Here is a 24,019-nt window from a genome sequence, read left to right on the forward strand (position 1 = left end):
ACGTTCCTGTACTGATAAAAAAATGTATATTGTGTAAAAGTAGCTTTGAATAAAAAGCATCTACTAAATGCATAAATGTAATCTCTGCTCTGTAGTAATACACTCTTAAAACGAATGTGTTAAATTAACACATCTTGTGTCTAGTTAAGGACAACACATCTAGTGTGTTGTCCTTAATTTAACACATCTCTGTGTTATTCTTGGAACAACACACTTTGTGTTGTTTTAACACATCTTGTGTTGTCCCTTTTATTTTTTATGAACTCAAATGACACATAATGTGTTAAAAACAACACATAATGTGTTAAATATTTTAACACAAAATAATGTGTTAAAATTAACACATCCTGGATGTGTTGGTTTTAACACACTGTTTTGTGTTGAACTGTTTGGCACATTATGTGTTGTTTTTAACACATTATGTGTCATTTCGTGTTGATTTTGAGTTCATGTAAATAAAAGGGACAACACAAGATGTGTTAAAACAACACAAGGTGTGTTGTTCTAAAAATAACACAGAGATGTGTTAAATTAAGGACAACACACTAGGTGTGTTGTCCTTGGCTAGACACAAGATGTGTTAATTTAACACATTCGTTTTAAGAGTGTACCAAGCGACTGTAAATATACACAAACACAATGTTTGTCCATATTAAACATGCATAGTGTTAAGATACAAGTGTATGACCTTACTGAATATCCCCGAATGACATTCAAAAGCTAAATACACCTGACAGACTAAAAGGTGCGCAGGCCCACACTGGTTCACAGGAAACAAATAAAGCTCAGGATTGTGTTATTGTTTGACAAATGTAAATCGCCGATTCTCTGCTTTTTTAATCCTCACTTCTCTTTATAACCTAAAGACTCTTTGAAGTCTTTCACAAATCCAGCAGAAGCTCTGTGAATGTACTCGACCCAATGGCTTGTGGGTATTTATTTAGCTGCAGAGAAATGAAGAACCAGTGCGTGTCTTTTCAATCTCAAGTCTTGTGTTTGTATATCCAGGAGAGCCAAAACTTGTAGGGGGATAACAAAAACAGACTCTGGATCGTGAATAACTGGTTTACGCTGTTTAGGTCTATTGCAATTCGAGCCGAATGTCCGAACGGGTGAATGTAAACACGAGCGTCCTTCAAAGGGTCCCATGTTCACAAACAAGCCATTTAAAGACTCAACATCTTCATCTTCCTTTTGATTTCTACAAAACCTTTCTTATAGATGAAAAACACTTGGACATAGATAAGGTTTTAAACACAATTACTTTGGCTGGTCCACAGTATGCATACTGCAAAAGCTTTTCTGAGCATTCGCATTCATATTTGGATTTGCGTGAAACACATCAGATGATAATAAAGGCTATCCCACGATGCAATGCAACAGAATCAAGACTGAAACTGTGAGAGATTGTCAAATGTAAAAAAAAGATTGAACGCACACAAAACTTGATTTATAGACGGTTTCATCGGACGCACGTGATACACGTCTGGATCAGAACTTTACTTCCGGTTTTTTTTTAATGGTCTGGCTAGTTGCTGAACTGATCTCTTGAACAAATGCCTCGTCGAAAATAACAAATGTTTTGGTTTCCTAGGTCTATGTGTTGTTTTTTTGCTTGTTGTATAAATAAACTAAGTTTAACTCATTCACCGCCAACCTTTTTGAGAAAAGTTGCCCACCTGCATTTTTGTGATTTTAACAAAAGTTTCACAAAATTCCTTGCAGGAAAAATTATTTTCTATAAATATATAAACATATAAATTATATCAAATTAAAGAACACACCCTCTGCTTTCAAACAAACAATAAACAAGCAAACAAACAAACAGGGGAAAAAAAGACGTTTCATTATATATTTACTTTTTCTACTTAATTTAACCACTGAAATATGGATATTTCTCTTCAAAAATAGAAACATTTTGAGCAAAAAGCTTAAAAAATTGCGTTTTTGTAAAGGAATTTATGTTAGAGATCAGACTCAGAATGACTATCAAACATAAAGGCAGTTAAAATAAATCATTAAATCTTTTTAACTTCCGTTTTTGATTCGGTTTGTGGATAAAAGCGGTATTACACTTTCACTTTGAAATTCGTCCAGAAAGGCATATTTATTAGTTAAATATTAACTCATAAATGACGAGATAACTCGTCAATGGCGGTGAATGAGTTAAAGTACTTTGTGGTTATTTATTATTAGCGGAGTTTACCGGAAGTTACGTGCGGACCGCGACAGCCGCTTGTTTATGTTGTTACTGCTGAAACCGTCTATATTGTAAATACAAAGTATAAAGGTGGTGTGTCTACATTTTAGCGACATCTAGTGGTCAGATTGTGAATTGTAACAACAGCTCACCCCTTAATTTCAAAACTCATATGGTAGACGCCACAAGACAAACATGTCGTCGTCTGAGACGACGTAGGCATGAAAAACGCTCTGTAGAGCAGTTTGTCTGTTTAGGGCTACAGTAGAAACATGACGGCAACTTCCATGTAAGTGGACATGCGGTGTATGGAGATAAAAACGGCACATTCTAGGGTACTAAACACAGTACAGTTTATTATTTAAGGTCTTTATACACCACTGAAAATGTAGTTATGTAAATTATTGCATTTCTCTCAAGAGATCAATCTAAAATTTACACACTGCACCTTTAAATGCTGGGTTTTCCGAACCCCTTGTGGTTTGCGAGGGAATTGCAGGGGGTTCGTGGGTTAAGATGAAAAATTATTCATTTATTACATCATAAAATGTACATTTTAAATGAAAACACTTATTAACAAAAAAGCAATATTTTATATGTTTAATCTGCATGCCATGTGACCATTACAAAATACTACAATATATCAGAAAATGGACAGATTGGACGTGGAAAATGGACATAATTAAAAAAAAGTGCTTTACAAATAAAATTTGATTTGATTTAAAAATACTGCTGATTAAAATGCATGAAAAATAAATGTTTTTAAGGTATACGCGCAAATGTGCTATTCAAATATTGAAATATTTACTTAAAATCTCAGGTGGTATTTTAAGTAAATAATTTAGATCAAGGGGGTCCGGCTGACAAAAAAGGTTTGAAAACCCCTGATCTAAAGTATAGATGCAATCTTATAAGAAACATGACTATATATTAATATGATTAATATTCAGAGATATGTTAGAGTTAAAGAAGAGAGATGACTTCAGCTGTGACACATGAGGATTAGCTCAGAGTAATTCTGGATTACAGATTTCCTGCTGAGACTCTTGTTCTGTTCTCTCCTGAAACAATCCCAACTTCACATAAGACAACTGGCCACAAATCATCTTAAAAGGGAATCTTGGGTGATTGGCCAGAGCTTCAGGGAGTGATCAGGGGTCACAGGTTCAGCTTTGACTCCCATCTGATTCCCACAGTTATCATCAGATCAGGACTTGTGAGAAACTGTCCTTTACTGCTGATTTAAGATCAGTGTGTAGTCCGAGATCCTTTCTTACAGGTGAAGGTATAGATTTAACATGGGTAAGAAGTGTGGCTTACTAATGAGCTCTTAATCCAGTAGTTTCCTTCACCCGATTTGACAGTGGCCTTCTCTGTATTACGCTGTTCTTATCAAATGAACTCTCTGAGGGACTATGAAATTTCAGGGTCAGAGTGCAAAGCAATGGGAAAAGTATGGCGTCATTGTTCACTAACGCACAACAGTTGCTAACATTACAACTGTCAGGCAAAGACCCCTAAGTAGACACATGTCGACATAAACTATAAACCAAGCAAATAAATCCTTACTGAAAGCAGATCAAATTCTTTAATTTGATATATTTGAATGAAAAATTTCCTGGAAGGCATTTTGTGAACCTTTTGTGAAAATCACAAAAAAAATGCTGGCGGGCAACTTTGAAAAAAAAAGGCTGGCAGGGAATGAGTTAAATACCAGGTGTAAACAGAATGTGTCCCTCTCGTCCACTTGTGATCCGATTAACGAAAACACATCTTGATACCAATTGTTAACAGCCCGTCATGTCTCATGGGTCTCTCTGCATCAAATTTAAAACTTTGACTATACATCACTTTTTAAAGCATTCAGTTATTGCAAACCCATGCCATGTATATACTGTGATATGCACATTTGCAATATTTCTGTTACTTTAATATGTCTTGTGGCCCTACTAGCAACTATCCACCACACCCTTGAAACCTCCCACCACACCCTAGCAACTGCCTACCACCCTAGTAACCTCCCAGAACACCCTAGCAACCACTCACCACACCCTAGTAACCTCCCACTGCACCCTAGTAACCTCCCATAACACCCTAGCAACTGCCTACCGCCCTAGTAACCTCCCATAACACTTCCCATCTTACCACAACTGCTAACCTTATCTTGGGAAGTTTTAAAGTTTGGCGTGTTAATTGAGAATAGAAAGATATCATATGTTGTAAATAATTTGTTGTTGTTGATTAAATTTTACATTCACAAATGTAAATTTTGTAAAACTCCTCGGCGTTTTGTAGTGTTTAAAGAGGAATTTGCAATGTATTTAAAGACATTAAAAAGTATGAAAAGTCCTAAAGCAAGATATTTATGTACTTTAATACATGATTTTGAATTAGAAATATGAAATCCCCCTACTACGCTGTTTATTTCCGATGTTTTTTTTTCTCTGTTATTTTTTTAATTAGTTTTTTTCTTTTTTTTCCTTTTTTTTCCACTTGATATGTACTGAAGATGAATGTAAATTTAGTCTTTGTGTGTAAATCTCAGTCTTGTTTTATAATTCTCATAGTTATAAATGCCTTTTTGTATCTTCTTTCAAACTTTGAATAAAAAAAAAATAAAATCTTACCACAACTGCCCATCATACCATAGAAACCTACAATAACACCCTAGCAACCACTCACCACACCCTTGTAACTTCCCATCGCACCCTAGTAACCTCCAATAACAACCTAGCAACTGCCTACCACACTGTAGTAACCTCCCATAACAACCTATAAACCCCCATCATACCCTAGAAACCCCCCATAACACCCTAGTAACCTCCAACCACAACCTACCAACCACCTACCACACCCTAGTTACCTCCCATAACACCCTAGCAACCGCCCATCATACCCTTGAAACCTAACATAACACCCTAGCAACCACTCACCACACTCTAGTAACCTCCAATAACAACCTAGCAACTGCCTACCACATTGTAGTAACCTCCTATAACACCCTAACAACCAGTCACCACACCCTAGTAACCTCTAATAACAACCTAGCAACCACCTACCACACCCTAGTAACCTCCCATAACACCCTAGCAACCACCCATCATATCCTAGAAGCCTACCATAACACCCTAGCAACCACTCACCACACCACCACACCATAGTAACCTCCCACCACACCCTAGTTACCTCCCATAACACCATAGCAACCGGCCATCATACCCTAGCAACCACTCACCACACCATAGTAGCCTCCCACCACACCCTAGTTACCTCCCATAACACCATAGCAACCGGCCATCATACCCTAGCAACCACTCACCGCACCACCACACCATAGTAACCTCCCACCACACCCTAGTTACCTCCCATAACACCATAGCAACCGGCCATCGTACCCTAGAAACCTACCATAACACCCTAGCAACCACTCACCACACCACCACACTATAGTAACCTCCCACCATACCCTAGTTACCTCCCATAACACCATAGCAACCGGCCATCATACCCTAGCAACCACTCACCACACCACCACACCATAGTAACCTCCCACCACACCCTAGTTACCTCCCATAACACCCTAGAATTGTGGTAGTGTGTTTAACAAGTTTATTCCTATAAGATTTTTCTAAAACGTATTGCTGCCCTCTGTGTGCTGGAGTGGGAACTTCAGTCTCTGGGTTCATATACATTGACATTATAAAGAGATGAGGGTCTGTTTTAAATTAAAAGTAACAAAACTGAAACATACACATGTAGTAAATGTCTTTTCACCCTGGTACACTAATGACTGCTGACTGTTTTTACTATATGCTCTTTAAACACTCCCAAAGAAACAACTCGAATGAAATGCATCCCAGGTGCTCCGGTTCACATTTTAGCAAAGGAAATGACATCACAGATGCACCTGGGCTCTCTCGTCTGAAGCCAACTTCCCATCAGCAGGATCTCTTTTTTACTCCAAACATGATTAATGAACTCACTTTCTGTGCAGATGCGGCCGTGTAATTATTTGTTTAAAGATATAAACGAAAAGCTCCTTGGGTGCAGTGTATATTAAAGCACATATCACACAATGACAGATTTGTATTAAACATCCTCTAATGGACTGAACCAGGTGTCCTGAGTCAACAGGGCCCCTGCCAACATCTAAAGCAGGGGGTCCAAACTGTATAGACCTGGAATCATTCACTTAACTGTGTGTGACACTTAAAACAGATCACATCGTCCTGTTTCTTTCTGACAAATGTATATATGCTGCAGAATTTCACAATGAAACTGAACTTTTGGCATCCAGTGAATGATTTTTTGTTTTAATGTATTAAAAATTTCTAGTTTTTAAATAAAGTTAGAGATAGGCTTATAGTACAATTCCATTCTGCCACCTAGCGGTCCAACACGTGTCATTGCATGTTTATAGATACCCAAGTTTCGTTCATAGAATTACACAATTACTCAAAATCTGCACAAATTTTGCAGTATTTTATTCAACTTTGTGATGTGTGTAATTATTCTGATCTCTAATTGAGAAATCAGAATTTACTCGCCTTTACACGTCAGGTGACCGCTCCCTTCGGCCAATCAGAAGTTATGAAAACATTGTCAACCTATGGAAATTATTTGTATTATTTTATTGTAACTAGATACTGATAACTATAATGTGGATACATAAACACAAAAAACCTTAAACAAATATAATCATAAAACTAAAAGCTGTACGTGGACAGATGTTGTCACGTGATGCGTGTTACTTTTCTCAGCGCTGATCAGGATGCACCAATTACAGTCAACGATTAGATAAAGCATTTAAAAAAATCATTGATAGAAATTGTTAAAACTTTTCATAAGTGTACCCTCTATATATATATCAAAAGGGAATCATTTACACATGCTAGTGTTCAAAGGTCTGCAAATATATATTCAGAACTAACGTTACTCATTTTAGTTTGAGTCGTACGCGTCCTCTGAAGGGATAATGACTTTACACGTGTCGTGTACTTCGTCATATAAACAAGTTTATGTATCTAACAAGTGTAACTGTGGAGGTGTTGCCGCATATAAATCCATGTTTGAAGTTTTCTGCCTTTCGTGAAGTTTCCGTTTAAAGCGGATGTTGTAGGAAGGGGAAATGACAGAAACATCAAGGAAGTTTCTCTGTTTCGGAATAAACAAGACAAAATGGCTGTGTGAAAATAATCTGCAGGTATCATAAAGCGCGTTTAAGAACTCAACACGGTGTAGAACAGAACGGATCAGTGTGCGGTATGTGTGACGTCACGGCGGACACGCTGGTCCGGAGTCTCCGTTTCACAACACTGAGGAGACTGTCTGATCTACTGGACCCACAGGACACATGGAGGACCGTAATGATGGATATCAAGAAACCCACTGGAGAACCCAGATATACACAGTTACACATCAGGTCAAGATCATCAACTATTACTCAAACAAAACCTGATATTATAAACGTTTTACTTAATATAAACAGATTAAATACAATGTTTAACCAGACCAGCAATTACATAAGTAAATGTAATGTTTAAAATGAATCTATCATAAAATAAAATACATTGAACAGAATGTTTACATTTGCTGATGAACATGACTGGTGCCTGACCATTTCTTATTTGGGATTTTTAGGAGGTGTGTGTGATTTCACAGGGTTTGTGTGTCTGATCTGATCTCAGGAGGTTTGTGTGTCTGATTTCAGGAGGTTTATGTGTGTCTGATCTCAGGAGGTGTATCTGATCTCAGGAGTTTATGTGTCTGATCTCAGGAGGTGTATGTATCTGATCTCAGGGCGTGCATGATCTCAGGAGGTTTGTGTGTATATTTCAGGAGGTGTATGTGTCTGATCTCAGGAGGTTTGTGTGTATGATTTCAGGAGGTGCATGTGTCTGGTTTCAGGAGGTTTGTGTGTGTCTGATCTCAGGAGGTGTATGTATGTGTCTAAACTCAGGAGCTTTGTGTGTGTATGATTTCAGGAGGTTTATGTATCTGATCTCAGGAGATTTGTGTCTGATACCAGGAGGTTTGTGTGTATGATCTCAGGAGGTTTGTGTGTGTCTCATTTCAGGAGGTTTGCGTGTCTGATCTCAGGAGGTTTGTGTGTGTCTCATTTCAGGAGGTTTGCGTGTCTGATCACAGGAGGTTTGCGTGTGTCTCATTTCAGGAGGTTTGCGTGTCTGATCACAGGAGGTTTGCGTGTGTCTCATTTCAGGAGGTTTGTGTGCATGATCTCAGGAGGTTTGTGTGTGTCTCATTTCAGGAGGTTTGCGTGTCTGATCACAGGAGGTTTGCGTGTCTGATTTCACGAAGCTTGCATGTGTCTCATTTTAGGAGGTTTGTGTGTCTGATTTCAGGAGGTGTATATGTCTGATCTCAGAAAGGTTTGCGTGCATGATCACAGGAGGCTTGTGGGTGTCTGATCTGAGGAGGTTTGCATGTCTGATTTCACGAGGTTTGCGTATGTCTGATCTCACAAGGGTTGCATGTGTCTCATTTTAGGAGGTTTGTGTGTCTGATTTCAGGAGGTGTATATGTCTGATCTCAGGAGGTTTGCGTGCATGATCACAGGAGGCTTGTGTGTGTGTCTGATCTGAAGAGGTTTGCATGTCTGATCTCACAAGGCTTGCGTGTGTCTGATCCCAGGAGGTGTGCGTCTGATCCCAGGAGGTGTGCATGTGACTGATCCCAGGAGGTTTGCGTGTGTCTGATCTCACGAGGTTCGCGTGTGTCTCATTTTAGGAGGTTTGTGTGTCTGATTTCAGGAGGTGTATGTGTCTGATCTCAGGAGGTTTGCGTGCATGATCACAGGAGGCTTGTGTGTGTATGATTTCAGGAGGTTTACGTGTCTGATTTCAGGAGGCTTGCGTGTCTGATTTCACGAGGTTTGCGTGTGTCTGATCCCAGGAGGTTTGCGTGTGTCTGATCTCACTAGGTTTGCGTGTGTATGATTTCAGGAGCTTGTGTGTGTCTGATCCCAGGAGGTTTGCGTGTGTCTGATCTCACGAGGTTTGCGTGTGTATGATTTCAGGAGGGGTATGTGTATGATTTCAGGAGGCTTGCTTGTCTGATCATACTAGGTTTGTGTGTCTGATCTCACGAGGTTTGCGTGTGTCTCATTTTAGGAGGTTTGCGTGTCTGATTTCAGGAGGTGTGTGTATGATCTCAGGAGCTTTGTGTGTGTCTGATCTCACGAGGCTTGCGTGTGTCTGATTTCAGGAGGTTTGATGCAGCTGTGCTTCAAGGTAAAAGTCCCACTACTGAGATGCTGTTTGATTGGGGCACTACAAACTGCACTGTCAGAGATCTGGTGGAGATCCTCATCCGACACGAGTTGTTTGCAGCAGTCAGCGTCCTCCTGCCAGATAAGATCTGTCAGCTTGATAAAGGTATCAGGAGAATTTCTATCACGCCTCAATCCACGAGTGTCAGAAAGAGACGTAATATTTATTCCTTCTGAAATCAGGCTCCACTGTTGCATCAAACATCACGTTACCTGAAGATGATATCAGAAAACCTGAACAAACAGAGACACCATTGATGGAGCCTGATAGCACCAACAGACCAGAGGAGACCTCAGAGTCTCTAAACTCATGGAGCAGCAGTGAAGGTTACGGCCTTTCTTTATTTTTATATAGAGATGAGCAAGTGTATCTTTAAATCTTGGCCTGTAGTCAACCAGCTCGACCACACAGAGCAACCATATACAATTTTTTTTTTAGTTAATTTTTTTGTTTCTTGTGAGCAGGTTTCTACTGGTTCACTTACGGTGAGCTGACAGTCATCACAAGAAACTGGGATGATCGTCCCGTGTCAGAGGGAGGGTGTCGACTCGGAGCTGGTGGCTTTGGTGTCGTGTTCAGAGGGCTCATGGGAAACAAACATGTGGCCATCAAAAAACTCAACCCTGTGAGTAGAAAGTAACACAGTAATCGTCGGTCACAAATCTTATGTCACAACCAAAGGAATGTTAATTCATACAAGTCATTACATTTTGATCAAACATACTGGTTATATTTAAACTAGGGCGAAATTTATAATTAATATGTTAATAACGCATTAATGTGCATTTATTTTAACGACACTAATTTTATTAACATGTGATTAATGCAATGCGCAATTTCTGTTTGACCCTTGGCCAAGCCCAATGTTGAATAAATTGAGACGCAACCTTAGACTGTAAATGTGACTCATGCTGTCTAAATGAGTCAGAATGTGTCTAATTTTGAGCTACTTCTGAGGCAAAGATATAAATGTTGATTTGGGGTAAAATTGAGGTTTTCATAAAAATAAAGAAAATAAAGTGCTTGATGTTAAGAGTTATTAAGAGAGATAAGACAATGATCTTCCTCGCGCTGACTGACGCATCTGAAGCATGCACACATACACAAATATACAGAATTACAGTTTTATAAATATCTGTTTTGACAAGAATTCATGCAGATCTTATCCATTATGTCTTAACTCATTCGCCGCCAGCATTTTTGTGATTTTCACAAAAGTTTCACAAAATTCCTTGCAGGAAAAATGGTCTTCTATAAATATATAAACATACAAATATATCAAATGAAAGAACAGACCCTTTGCTTTCAAACAAGCAAACAAAACTGGAAAAAAAACTCATTATATATTTACTTTTTCCACTTAATGTGGATTTTTCTTCAAAAATACAACATTGAGAAAAACTTACAAAAAAAAATAGTTTTAAAGAAGTTTATATTAGAGATCAGACTCAGAACGATCATCAAACATAAATGCATTAAAAAAATTAAAAAAAAATTTGCTTCAGTTTTTGATAAATTCGGTTTGGCGGTATTACACCTTTTCATAGAAATTCGTCAAAAAGGCATATTTATCAGGTACATATTAACTCATAATTGACGAGATAACTCGTCAATGGCGGCAACAGAGTTAAGTGAATGTTTGGTTAACTTTTGGGGATCTGATGTGTAAGATTATATTAAATTCTGCATTACAGTCAATCTTAAAGCTGTCTGTCTCAATGTCAATCAAACAATTAAAGAAACAAAAAAGTTGAGCATATATTTTTCCTATAGTATTGTTTTTGACACTGTGTGTTAAATCTATTAGTTTTTCCAGTGATTTTAAGGTGTTCAGTGATTTTGTTTTTGAACCTTAAAACTGGATTTATCTCAATTAACTTTGCTGACCCTTTTACTAATAATACATATATATTTGCATAAAGCATCCATCCGTGCCTATGCTGATTAAATTATTATAAAAACTTGAAAAGTGTTCAATTAAAGTAAATATATAACAGAATAAAATTTGTGAGGAATCACGAGTTATCTCCTGGGATGAATCTAGATTAAATATTTGAATTGATTGACAGTCCTAATTTAATGTGGTGAGATGTTTGTTTGATGTTTTAGATGGATGACAGTTCACCTGAAGACCTAAAGATTCAGTTTAATCAAGAGATTCAAACACTCAGGAGGTAAAAATGATGCACATTTGAAGGCACCATACGTACACCTGATGTTCAGGCACATGACCGTATAAATATTTAATTACAGTCTAAAACATGAGAATCTGGTGGAGATGGTGGGGTATTCCAGCGAGGGCCAGAATCTCTGTTTGGTGTATGCTTATATGCCCAACGGGTCTCTGCTGGATCGACTGGCGTGTTTGGTAATCAAAGAACCTCTGAATGCTTTTAATTAAAACTCACTTGTGTCTCAAAGTCAAAGCTGTTTATTATTTCCCGCAGGATGGAAGTTCTTCTCTCTCATGGCAGACGAGATGTTCTGTCGCCATTGGAACAGCAAGAGGTCTGGAGTACCTGCATTGTAATAATCACATCCATCGTGACGTAAAGAGGTCAGTTAAACGCACAAGACGTCCCAAAGACAGCTGTGATCACGTTTACATGCATAGATACTGATGTCATGCATTTTTTAAAAACAGAATTTAGTAATTCTGGGTGATACAGGAAGTATTTTATGATAAAAATCGATCTATCTGACAGTGGAAACATCTTGTTGGACGAGTGCTTCGTTCCCAAGATCTCAGACTTTGGTTTGACGCGAGCTTCAGGCTCATGGTCGTGTTCAACGGTGATGACGGGGAGGATTGTGGGAACTACAGCATACATGGCACCAGAGGCTCTGAGAGGAGAGATCACACCTAAATCTGACATCTTCAGCTTTGGCGTGGTAAAATCTGCTATTTCTAACACTGTAGTTTAACTCATTCCCCACCAGCCATTTCTTGAAAAGTTGCCCGCCAGCATTTTTGTTTTTGTGATTTTCACAAAATGCCTTCCAGGAAAATTTTCATCTAAAAACATATAAACATTCAAATATATCAAATGAAAGAACAGACACTCTGCTTCCAAACAAACAAACATTCATTCATTCATTCATTCTATCTATACTTTTTTCTCTGCTTATAAACTCTTAGGTGTGGGTATTTTTCCTCAGAAGTATTTTTTTTAGCAAAGAGCTGGAATAATTGCATTTTTGTGAAGGAATTTTATTAGAGATCAGATTCAGAACAAATTCTCACGAAAACTTGGTTTTAAAAATGTCAAGCATGAAAATGTAAAAATTGCTTATATTTACTTTTTTCCCACCAGACAATTTAAAAACTTTTACTTATCATTAAACACTTTTTGTAACAATTTCAAAAATAAGAAATTTTAAAAAATCTCATTACCGCAACAGTCAGAAAACATCAACACTGTTAGAAAAGCTAATATATTTTCACATTTTTAAAAATGGATTATTAATAGTCATGCACAATAAATTGAAATTCTGAAATAATATATTTTTTAATTGAACGCTTTATTTTGTTTTATTTAGCTCATATACCGCAACACCTTCCACAATTTACAACTATTTTTTTATTTCGAAGAAACCTGACATATTTTCAAAATGACATGACAAACCTGAAAGAACATAATTTGGAGATTTTGCACATGCATTTAAAATCAAAGTATTATGCTTCTATTAATTAAATTAACATTTAATAAGCATCTGTTTCGGTAATGATAATCAAAATGTCGTAAGCATTCTGACAAGACAATATTTCAAATTTAACTGGAAAGATATAAAGAGATGATCTTACCTGGTAGCCATCTTGAAGTAACTGGTCCATGTGCTTGGTCACTCAAAATCAAACTATTAAAATTATGTATGTGTACTTCAACAAGTGTTGCGGGGGATGAGAACATCAGGCATGGACACATCATTTTCCTAATTTTTATTATTATACATGAATATTCAGTAAATTATTTTTCGGTCATGTAAAGTAGTCTAGCAAAACATCCATTTATTTTTTTCTAAATATTTTTGTGATAATTTGATTAAATTACAACATAACGCATGTTCAAACACAGCTGGACACATTGTGGTAATGAGAATTTCAGCAGAAAATGAGATAAAATTGACAAATTATAAATTATGTTGAAATCACACATTGTGCAAGGTAGAACACAGTATTGTATTTCCTGCGACTGTTCAGTTAGTAAATGTCACTAAATCTGGTTAGTTATTCAGAAAACTGTTTTACATATTTTACAGGTGTTGCTGGAAATACTGTCTGGACTTCCTCCAGTCGATGAAAGCCGTGATCCCAAATTACTGGTCAGCCATGATTCTCTCATATAATTTCAAACCTGTATGCTGTTATTAACACACAAGGAAGTTTTTAACACACTATTTATATCAATAAATCTCCAAAATATAGCATAAAAGCATCTTTTATAGATTTAAAAGGACATGTTTTTGATTGAACCAATACAGATAGTGTCAGCTGTGTGCTTGTGTGTTTCAGATGGAGATGAAGGATGAGATTGATGATGAGGAGGTCTCTCTAACGGACTTTATTGATCAGAAGATGGAGGGCTGGAGGATGCAGGAGCTGGAGAAGATGTATGATGTAGCATCTCAATGTCTATGTGAGAAGAAAAACAAAAGACCCCTGATCAAAGAGGTGTGGATTACTTCGAGACTTTATATATAAGTAAATAAATTAAATCTGGTATATTCACACCCCAATAACATACAGTATATGAATAATTTGCTACTTTCTCGCTGTAAGGTTGTCTCTGCGCTGAAAGATCTTTGTCAAAATCATTCCCAAAGTTTGTGATGAAGACACACGTGTGGTAAATCAAGATTTATTATATTGTACATTGCAATAGAGATTGTTTGCCTTTCATGTAATTCTCATCAGTTTTATGTAATAAAGAAAATCCCTCCAATGTTTTAAATATTTTTTATTTAAAAAATTTAAAATTGTGTACACAGGATTGATCACATACAGGCTACGTGTTAAACTCACAGTACATATATTGAACAGTGGATTGCCAAATAACCTTCAGTAGATGATGAATATTCATCGTGACCTGTGCTAGTTATGACCTAAGACCCTAACGTGCCATTGACCAACATAACAATTCTCATGATTTATTTCTTTACTCATATATATATTTTTTTTTCTTCAGATACTTCAAATTCATCCTAAAGTTTCCCTCTTTCTTAAACATAATAGGATTTTGCCAAACAATGGGAAAGAAAACACGACAAATTAAGACGAGAGATTGTGTGTTAACGATTGCATAGAAAAATGAGCATTTTGGTACATTCACAGAACAAAGTATGATCATATCAAAACATTTCAATTTTATTTATGTTATAAAAAGTACAGTGTTAAAATGAAAAACAACATTTGTGACCTAGATAATCTTTGAATTCTGATTTCAGATGTTAGCTATGGTTAAGACTTAACGCTTGTTAAAATAGAAAAATAAAACAATATAACAAAAGACACAAGCAAATATAAAGATGGAGGGATTTGTAAAGGTCACATGTTTGTTTCAGCAGTAACTACGACAGACTCGCTGACCTGATTGTGAATTTGGCACAGTTTAAAGTCACAAAAGCTTTTTTTAGAAAGATAGATTCATCGTTTATCATCATTGCACACCAGTACAAATACTACTCATCAAATTGCTGTCAATTGTTTTACCGTTACGATGTTTTTTTTTACAGATATACACAACTCTGTGTTTGACACCTGTGTAATACTTTAGCATGCCAGTCAAAATATTGTGCATAGTTCGTGCTGCGTGTCGTTTTCTGGAGGATGTTATAAAAAACGAAATGGTTGACAGCTTTGTGTGGCACAGACGTGGCTTCTCTCATCTATTGTTTGTTTGCAGATGTCGGTTTAATCGTCGGCGTCGTCTCCCTCGCCCGGCGGTCGTGTGATCCTGCGATCTCCCCTCCTGCCGGTCGGCCCGCGGGGTTTGGCGAACGCCTGCTTGTGTGCGTGTTGTTTGGGATGAACTTCGCTGTATAGGAAATCTGCAGTCAGCTCATCACCGTTGTCGATTTCAAGCTGTGGGGGAAATATGGTCGAAAAATTACAGACACATACTTTTTACTGCCACAAACATTTGTGACCCTGGACCACAAAACCGGTTATAAGGGTTAATTTTTTAAATAGAGAATTATCATCATCTAAATAAGCTTTCCATTGATGTATGATTTATTAGGATAAGATATTTGGTCGATACACAAATACTTGAAAATCTGGAATGTAAGGGTGCAAGAAAAACTCAGAGAAAATCGCTTTTAATTAAAGATCATGTTCCATGAAGATATTGTATTTCATACTGTAACTATATTAAAAATGACTTTGACTGAAAAATGACTGATTTTTAGTATTGTATTGCTAAGGACTTTGTGACATATTGAACCCCTTATCTGACGCAACCTTTTTTTGAGTGGGGGGAATTGACTTAATATTACTTAATATAACTGTTTTTCACAGAAGTGTCTGGATGTAAAAAAAATTGTTATAAGGTTTACATTTATTGTATTAAATACCAATAATGCAATAAAGTATGTTTTATATTTAAAATTATAAAAATGAAAATGTTTCAATATTTAAGACAATTCTAAACTAGTTGTGTTCCAAATAAAAAAAAATTTAGTTTGTGTAACTGTTCACACCAGCCGCGTTTGAGGCGTCAAATTCGCGTCTAACGCGTCTAGTTTGCCGCTTGAACATTAAGTTTACTCGCTTCATTTACGCGTTAAATTCTAGCCATCGGCAATTCGCGTCATTGGAGGGGCTTCTGCGACTCTGCTCGCTTCCTGTAATCACGTCACTACTAGAGCAAGCTCCTAATTGGTTAACGTGGCACGTTTTTCCAGCAAAAAAGTTCAAATGTTTCAACTTGCGCGTTTCCCACGGCAACGCTCAATTCGAGCAAACTAGACGCCCGAATGAGGCGAAATCGCCTCCACCGCGCTGTGCTAAACACCTCATTTGCACCGCGAGACCTCCAGACGCACATCAACAGGCTTAACATTGAAATTACTCGCACTTGACGCCTCTACCGTGTCTGGTCTGAACGCAGCATGACACTTTGTGGTTTTACCAACAACGGCCACTAGGTGTCAACGGTTTGCTGCATACTCTTGTCACAAATTAATAAATTACAGTCACTGCATTATTATTACTGATAAAAGGTTTTGAAATATGAAAACTACATTCTTAAAGCTTTCCAACGTTACACAGTTGTTAACATTTTATAATAGGATATAATGTTATGAATATATAATCATTTATAAGCATTTCTACAGGGGGTCATGTAGCAAAAACGGTCACTACCTTATTTCTATGCCTTAAAATATAAAAACTACATTATTTGAGCTTTACAGTGATTATATAGTTTCTTTTTTTTTTAGGTAGGGTTTTAAAGTTAAAAATATGTAAAATCAAATTGGGCCCACCTGTGGGCCTATGACTTTTAGAAACTACGTCATAATTTTTACAAAATGGTGCTGATATTTGATAACTACAAACAACTACATTCAAATGTACATGCAAAATATTGAAGTAAACTCAAACATGTGTCAGCACCAATTAAGGGGGTTTAACATCCTAATGATTTTTAGCTTTAAAAATGATAATTTTGACTCATACAATGCATTGTTGGCTATTGCTACAAATATACCCGTGCGACTTATGAACGGTTTTGTGGTCCAGAATCACATTTTGCAAATGTATCAAAGAAAGTCACGTTTGGATAATACTATGAATTGATACATTATAACAATTATTACTTTGTTTCAAAGATTTTAAAGCATCAGATACTTTTAATAAAACTTAAAAAATAACTATTTCAATGGCAACACTTATTAAATTTGTCCTTCACTATTATTTAGCAAAATTTGACAAAGGCTGCATTACCAACAACAGTAACTAAGCAGTCAATAGCTATTATTTCATTATTGGTTAAGATAATTAAAACCAATAGCTCACAGAACATTTTGTTGAAAGACAAATTTCTCAAATAACTTTAAACACAATCCTGATCCTGTTGTGCATTAAAGTAAACCGAGTCTGTTATGATTGTTGAGTAAAATCAATGAAACATTCCAGTCCTTCATCACAAACTGACCTTCTTCTCCACCTCCATCTGGAGTTCCTTCTCCACCATATCCAGCAGTGGATTCTTACAGCTGGAGTAAAGCATCCGCTCTCGGATTCCACAGCTGTATCCCGGCATGGAATAAATAAAGACTAAAACCAAGAAAGTAACATGTTGATTTAATCTGTCAAACTGTCTCTATATGACGAGTGAAGTGATGGCATCAAAATAAAAGGAAGGTTGTAATCAGAGATTTGATGAGATACAGTACACACATTAATATTTACACTGAGCAGACACACATTATTAAATATTTCCCAACTTTGTGCAGGTGTCTGTACCTATAGAGTCCAGAAAATCGCCCTCATGTGAGTGCTTGAAGCGGAAGAAGTGATATCGCGCTGCGTCTTTGGGAATTCTCTTGGGTAAATCTTTCACTTCTGTGGCGTCCGTGTTTGACAACATAATTAACTCCTTCTCAAAGTTTATGATCTTTAAAATAAAACAAAATGGACAAAAATAATAAAAATCAAGGTTTAATCAAGTTTAATCATTCAAAGTGAGGTGATTGTCAAATATGGTAGCCCGTACTCGCAATAAGGGTTGTGGCTAGAAGAGATACAGCTACGGCAAAAATCTCACTGGATGAGTGCAGTTTTCATCCTAATCCTACCCCTAAAATCAACAGGGTTCCCACACCTTAGTTAACTTCAAATTCAAAGATCTTTCAAGGACTTTCCAGGTCCAATACCCTCAAATTCAAGGACTAAATATGGGGACACATTTCAAGTGAGAGCAAGGTTACATCATGTAACCTTTTAAGATACATTATTACAGTTCCCTTTTGAGGAACTTGCGCTGCGTCACTGCGGTGACACTTTGGGGACACCTCCAGGAGTAAGTGTGTCTGAATGTGTATATCAAATTCAACCAATGGTGAGGTTTAACAAAGACAGGGTGACGCGGGAGCCAGGAAGTATATCGCTATCTGTTACAGGGATGCAGGAAGTATGACAAGAGAGACACAGCGTCTCGTTCCCCTCTCAGGGAACAACAGTTACATACGTAACCCGAGACGTTTTCTTGTGTCAAACACAACTATGCAAAAAAGCATTTTGGTATGAATCAACATTCACATACAGAAGATATAAACATTTTAAGTGAACAGTTTAGCACGTGTGCTTAAAGTCTAGAATTTTATGATATTATCCTAGAAAATATATATTTAAGCACTTTCAATGACCTGTATCTATGTATGTATATTTTCAAAAACTTCCCAGGGCCTTGAATTATTTTCCCCAGATTCACAAACTTTCAAGGATTAAGGACCCGTGGGAACCCTGAATCTTGGGAATTTTTTGGCCGTAGCTGTATCCCATCTAGTCAGAAATGAGGGAAAGTCGTGGCCAAATGGTTAGAGAGTCGGGCTTGTAACCCAAAGGTTCCCGGTTCGAGTATCAAGTTTTGGGTATATGGGCTACTATACTTGACAATAACGCACTTTTTTGGTTATGTTATGCATTTTAAAGATTTCAGACCAGCTTGTAAACTGATGTTATAAGAGCTCCAGTAAATGAAGTTTGGATCACTCACCAGTTGAACGTAGTTGAGTTTTTTATCCCTGAACTGCTGCAGTGCAGTCACAGCTTCTCCATCCAGAGGGAACGCTACACCCTGAAGAGTTTGCTTAGTAGTGTTCACGTGAATATCAGTATTAACCTGCAAACGGACAGTTTCAGCGTTTCATTCAACACAAACTGACAGGAATTATTCAACAACTGTACAATGTTCTCAAACTCATGCAGCACTATATCACATCTGCTAAAGCGTCATTACAAATGAAACTCCTACTTCCTGTTTTCAGTCTCATTCTCTGATTGGTCAGTTATAGGGATGGGCCTGGCAGACTTGATTTCCTTATATGGTTGTTTAAAGTTTAACATGGTTTGCTGGGAGTTTAAGACCAAATAAGAATGCTACATGATCAATTTTAAGTCCAAACATATGTTAGACGCTGAAATACAGACTATGGCTGAAATATTCAACGACAAAACTGTTATAATAAAGCACAGATGTCCATCATCACTTGTGTATGTATGTGTGTGTGTGTGTGTACCTCATTGAGTTTGATCTGTCGCAGCTCTTCCTCAGCTGCAGTGAGAGGAAGAGGAGCAGACAGAGACGTCACATGTTTTTTATAACCGCTGAGAGAAACATCATCCTGCCGGACAGACACAGACACCAAACTCACTTTATCATCCAAAACACACTTCCATGTTTACACCCAGACGGTCGCTTTTTTATAGTCTTATTTTATTGCAGTGAGTGGGATTTTCAGATTAAAACTTAACAATTCAAGATCAGGTGCAATTCAAACCTTAGCAGTGCCGAAAATCTCATCCTTGATGTGTACCAGACCGAACTCTTTTCTCAGCGTGGCTCTGGTGGCAGCGTACAGCATTTTGTGACGCACCTGTTAAGAAAATAAATCAAGATTGTTAAGATTTTAATAGCAAAAACACCTGATTGCAAGCTAGCTATATACATGCATCAATAAATCATTTTAAGTTGTTTTTCTGTGGTAACAAATAGGGCTGTCACGATTATGAAATTTGGCTGACGGTTAATTGCCTAATAAATTGTGGCGATTATAACGATTAATTGCCTGTTTTAAGGCTTAGACATTTAATTCTCATACATTTTTTTCTTTATGAAATAATTTTCACATTGTTGAGAATATTTAAATTTTTTGCAGGGTTTACCTGGCAGTAAATATTAATACACATAACACACATTTAAAAGAAATCTGATACAGTATCGTTTATACAGGCGCTGCAGCTCCCCCTTGTGTTTTTTAGAGAGATGTGCAATCATTGCAGTGATCTGAAATCATTGTAGTGAGGTCAAACAATCGCGATGAGACGATTAATTAATTATTGTGACAGCCCTAGTAACCAACAAAGAAAGCTCAACTCTTAAATCTGAATTCAGTTCACATGCCTTTAAGCCAGATCTAAAGGGTGTGAATCTGTTCTGAGATCAGCACTAATCTACCAATTTACCACTTTATACTAACAGTGTGTTGGCAGAAGTTAATTTCAGCCGCTGCTTTAAGATCAGTTTTGCTCTTTCCACAAGAATTATAAGGCTGTGCATGTAAAAGGTAGGACTGATTCCAGATCTGTGCGTGTATAACTTCAACACAAAGGAACACGACAAGCCCGTACACGCATCAGAATGCAAGTACTGAGGCGCATACAACCAACACTGGCTGATCACTAGAATGTCCTTGAATGGTATTTAAGATCAATCACGGCACAGAAACCAAACTTATAAATATATAGTATTTAAATATTCCTGAAGATGATCTAAAGTTTGCTCCAGGTGTATATCTTACAGGTGAGTGGTCAGGAGACCAAGCAATGAAGAGCCACTCGTGTCCCAGGCTGTTGGTTGAGTCCAGACGGTAGAGAATAAAACAGGGCAGATCTTCATCCAGCACAGGAAGCAGAAGTTTATCATAGTCTTCCTCCCAGCTGCGACAGGCTGCTTTAGTGAGTCCTAAAACCAGCTCCTCTAAAACAATCAAATATTCATTTTTCAGCATTTTTAAGCCTCACATTATAGCCTTGCGCACTTCATTTTTTATTCATTTTAAATAATCATATGATCAATGTACTTGTTTTTAGTAATTTGTTTGTTTTTATATGTCACTGTTTATAGCTGTGTTATTTGTATTTCTTATGTTCTGTATTGTAGCCCACTGGTTTCTTATGCTGCCTCTTGGCCAGGTTGTCAATGTAAATGAGAACTGGTTCTCAATTGATTTACCTGGTTAAATAAAGGTTTAAATAAATAAATAATCCGAGTTGCTTAAAGGTGCAGTGTGTAACTTTTAAAAGGATCTCTTGGCAGAACTGCAGTATAATATACAAAACTAATTATCAATGGACCTTTCATAATTTCATTAGAATGAGTTGTTTTTATCTACATTTTATCTACACCGCGGGTCACCTTACATGGACGTCGCCATTTTGTGCCGCCATGTTTCTACAGAAGCCCTTAATGGACAAACTTTTTTACTAAGTTGTCTCCGACGATGACATGTTTGTTCCGTGGTGGCTACCGTAGCTTCTTTGTGTTTTGGTGAACGTTGGACCGAGCGTTGATTGCAATTCGCGACTTCACCACTATATGCCGCTAAAATTTACACTGCACCTTTAAAAGCAACTTGTATGTGTACAATCTACGTTTACATTTTTACATTTGGTAGATCATTTTATCCAAAGTGATTTAGTGCATTAAGCTATATATTGTATTAAGTATGTGTGTTCCCTGGGATCGAACCCATGACCTTTGCACTGCTAACAATGTATCTGAGAGATAACGTGATGATATTTTGAGTACAAACATTACATTTTGTTAGTTCATTCCATTGTAAATTTGTTGTCAATATTAAGCACAGAGTATGACAGCATTGTAGTTTGTTTGCATTAGATATACGGTCATACCATTTTCAATAACAATCTTCATAAGTCTGTGAGCACCGTTCCTGGCTCTGCCAAAAACATCTTTCACCTCATCGGAAGCTAGAGAAAAAACAAGAGGAAATGTCACATTTAACATTTAACACCCATCTAGTCTTTACAAATCAAGTTGTCATCATTGTGACTATATATTATAGTCTCATTTTAAGTCATTTAAAGTCATCTTGAAGCCCACTAGAGTATATTCATAAATAGGGGAAGTGTATCTATGGCTATATAAAATCAGTGTATAAAAAGCTATGACTGGGCAAAGATTCATACAAACTGAATAGATTGTACTGTAATTCTTGTTTGAAATAGTTTTAAGTAAATCTTGGCAGATGACCCCACAGGAAAGTGATGACACTGATAGACAATGTCCACACATACACAAGTACACACTGAACAAAAGTGTGCATCCCTGATCCATGACTTGCAAGCATTTACACAAAGCATAATTTCCACTGGGGGACAGGGAGGACATGCCCCCACCCAAACTTTTTAAAGACTATGCCTTAACTTGATTTAATTATTTCCTGGATTTTTTCATCACCACAGTCCCTAAACGTATGTAAATGCAAGAAATGGGATTACAGTTTCCCCCATTTTGTGCACCCCCCACCCCCACTTTTGAAACCAAAGTTACACCCAACTACTCAAAAACAGACAGATTAATGTATGTAACTTACTAAATATATATTATAACTACATATATACACACGCTCAGTTTAATATTGCATTAATTGTACTTGTAATGCATTGTTTAACACGTGAATTTACAATAACTGTATTTACATTTACTTCTACTGTGATGAATGGGATGCATACGGAGCATAAGCGGCGCGCGTTGAAGGCGTTGCCCGTGCGCTCGTCATAGTGAAAGCAGATCAGCTCGCATGCAGTACACAAACAACACCGAACCGGACCTCAGGCAGTCCAAATACGCATCATTTCAAAGTATTATGTTTATTCAGATGAGACTATTGAAATGCGAAATAAATAAATGCCCGGCAAACGCTATTTGTTCACATTTTCATGAGTTTTCTAAATCTCCTCACTAAACGAGCTCAACAGTATTTCCATATTTGTAAGCAAACAGATTTTAATCTATAAATCATGTGAGTGACCCGGTTCTTACCCTGAATTCCCGTCTGATGAGACATTTTTCTGCACTCGCCTGATGATGTTTCAACACTAACAAACCCGGAAGAAGGAAGCGAAGCGGCTGTGATGTCACTCGCATGTGACGCGCCCGTACTCGCTCCACCCTCTTGTTTCTGCTCACAGCGCATGCGCAGATATGAAGGCGATGAATTGTTACGATAAAATCTGTGTAAATCTGTGCTTTCAGAAATGATTTACAGTGCGTTTAAATGCAGTTTATGTATAATTGTTGTTGTTATATTTTTAATGATGATACAAAAGCAAAGTATTATATATTTTATTAAATTTGTAGCCTACATTTTACAAATCAACAACTGCACTAACTTAAATGTAATTTGGATATGTTAATTTAATCTGTGTATTTTAAAGCACATTGCTCAGATCTGATACCAAAACAGATGTTAAACTAAATATTATTGCAACTTTCACAAAACCATATGAAAGCATATTTATATTTCTTAAAGGATTCTAATAGTCACTCTGCTATCTAATCTATTCATAAATTATCTGTTTTTATCTATGGGTGCTCATGTTAAAATTTGAGTATATGGTTTTGAAGAATATGCTAGAATGATCTCATGCCTATCTGCGGTGTCCTTTGTGCATCAGATAGGGGACTGAAGGCACAGGATCTGAAAATAACAGATGAACATTAGAAACCCTATGGATAATAAATCCCTCTTTCCTCTCAGCATAATGCAGGAATAAGAAATT

The 24,019-nt window shown here is 37.0% G+C and overlaps 2 protein-coding genes across 2 annotated transcripts; one reads left to right on the forward strand and one right to left on the reverse strand.

Annotated features, from left to right (window-relative positions):
* The first annotated feature begins 7,208 nt into the window (after positions 1-7,208).
* irak4 (interleukin-1 receptor-associated kinase 4) lies at positions 7,209-17,274 on the forward strand. Its single transcript, XM_055191634.2, has 12 exons — positions 7,209-7,622; positions 9,425-9,594; positions 9,672-9,815; positions 9,954-10,114; positions 11,599-11,663; positions 11,743-11,857; positions 11,937-12,046; positions 12,195-12,381; positions 13,750-13,812; positions 14,003-14,161; positions 14,270-14,336; positions 15,393-17,274. The coding sequence occupies exons 1-11, from the start codon at positions 7,465-7,467 to the stop codon at positions 14,318-14,320; spliced, it is 1,383 nt and encodes a 460-aa protein (XP_055047609.2). The 5' UTR covers positions 7,209-7,464; the 3' UTR covers positions 14,321-14,336; positions 15,393-17,274.
* On the reverse strand, positions 14,433-23,448 carry twf1a (twinfilin actin-binding protein 1a). The gene is made up of 9 exons (XM_055191637.2): positions 23,280-23,448; positions 22,127-22,204; positions 21,013-21,191; positions 19,993-20,088; positions 19,732-19,836; positions 19,209-19,334; positions 17,957-18,107; positions 17,646-17,767; positions 14,433-15,571 (listed from the first exon to the last, which is right to left on the reverse strand). Exons 1-9 carry the CDS (start codon positions 23,431-23,433, stop codon positions 15,401-15,403), a joined length of 1,182 nt encoding a protein of 393 aa, XP_055047612.2. The 5' UTR covers positions 23,434-23,448; the 3' UTR covers positions 14,433-15,400.
* Between the last annotated feature and the right edge of the window lie 571 nt (positions 23,449-24,019).

Source organism: Misgurnus anguillicaudatus, chromosome 6, assembly GCF_027580225.2.
Source record: "Misgurnus anguillicaudatus chromosome 6, ASM2758022v2, whole genome shotgun sequence".
In the NCBI taxonomy this organism is placed as follows: domain Eukaryota; kingdom Metazoa; phylum Chordata; class Actinopteri; order Cypriniformes; family Cobitidae; genus Misgurnus; species Misgurnus anguillicaudatus.

Bases quoted from the DNA above. Each gene is read 5' to 3' on its own strand.
- irak4 (XM_055191634.2), top strand. From the start codon at position 7,465: ATGTGTGACGTCACGGCGGACACGCTGGTCCGGAGTCTCCGTTTCACA. The intron at 10,115-11,598 runs GTGAGTAGAAAG...TTGATGTTTTAG, and splicing joins CCATCAAAAAACTCAACCCT to ATGGATGACAGTTCACCTGA. The intron at 11,858-11,936 runs GTAATCAAAGAA...TATTTCCCGCAG, and splicing joins TGGATCGACTGGCGTGTTTG to GATGGAAGTTCTTCTCTCTC.
- twf1a (XM_055191637.2), bottom strand. From the start codon at position 23,433: ATGCGCTGTGAGCAGAAACAAGAGGGTGGAGCGAGTACGGGCGCGTCA. The intron at 19,335-19,731 runs GTACACACACAC...GTCCGTTTGCAG, and splicing joins GACAGATCAAACTCAATGAG to GTTAATACTGATATTCACGT. The intron at 17,768-17,956 runs GTACAGACACCT...TCTTGGTTTTAG, and splicing joins CGATTTTCTGGACTCTATAG to TCTTTATTTATTCCATGCCG.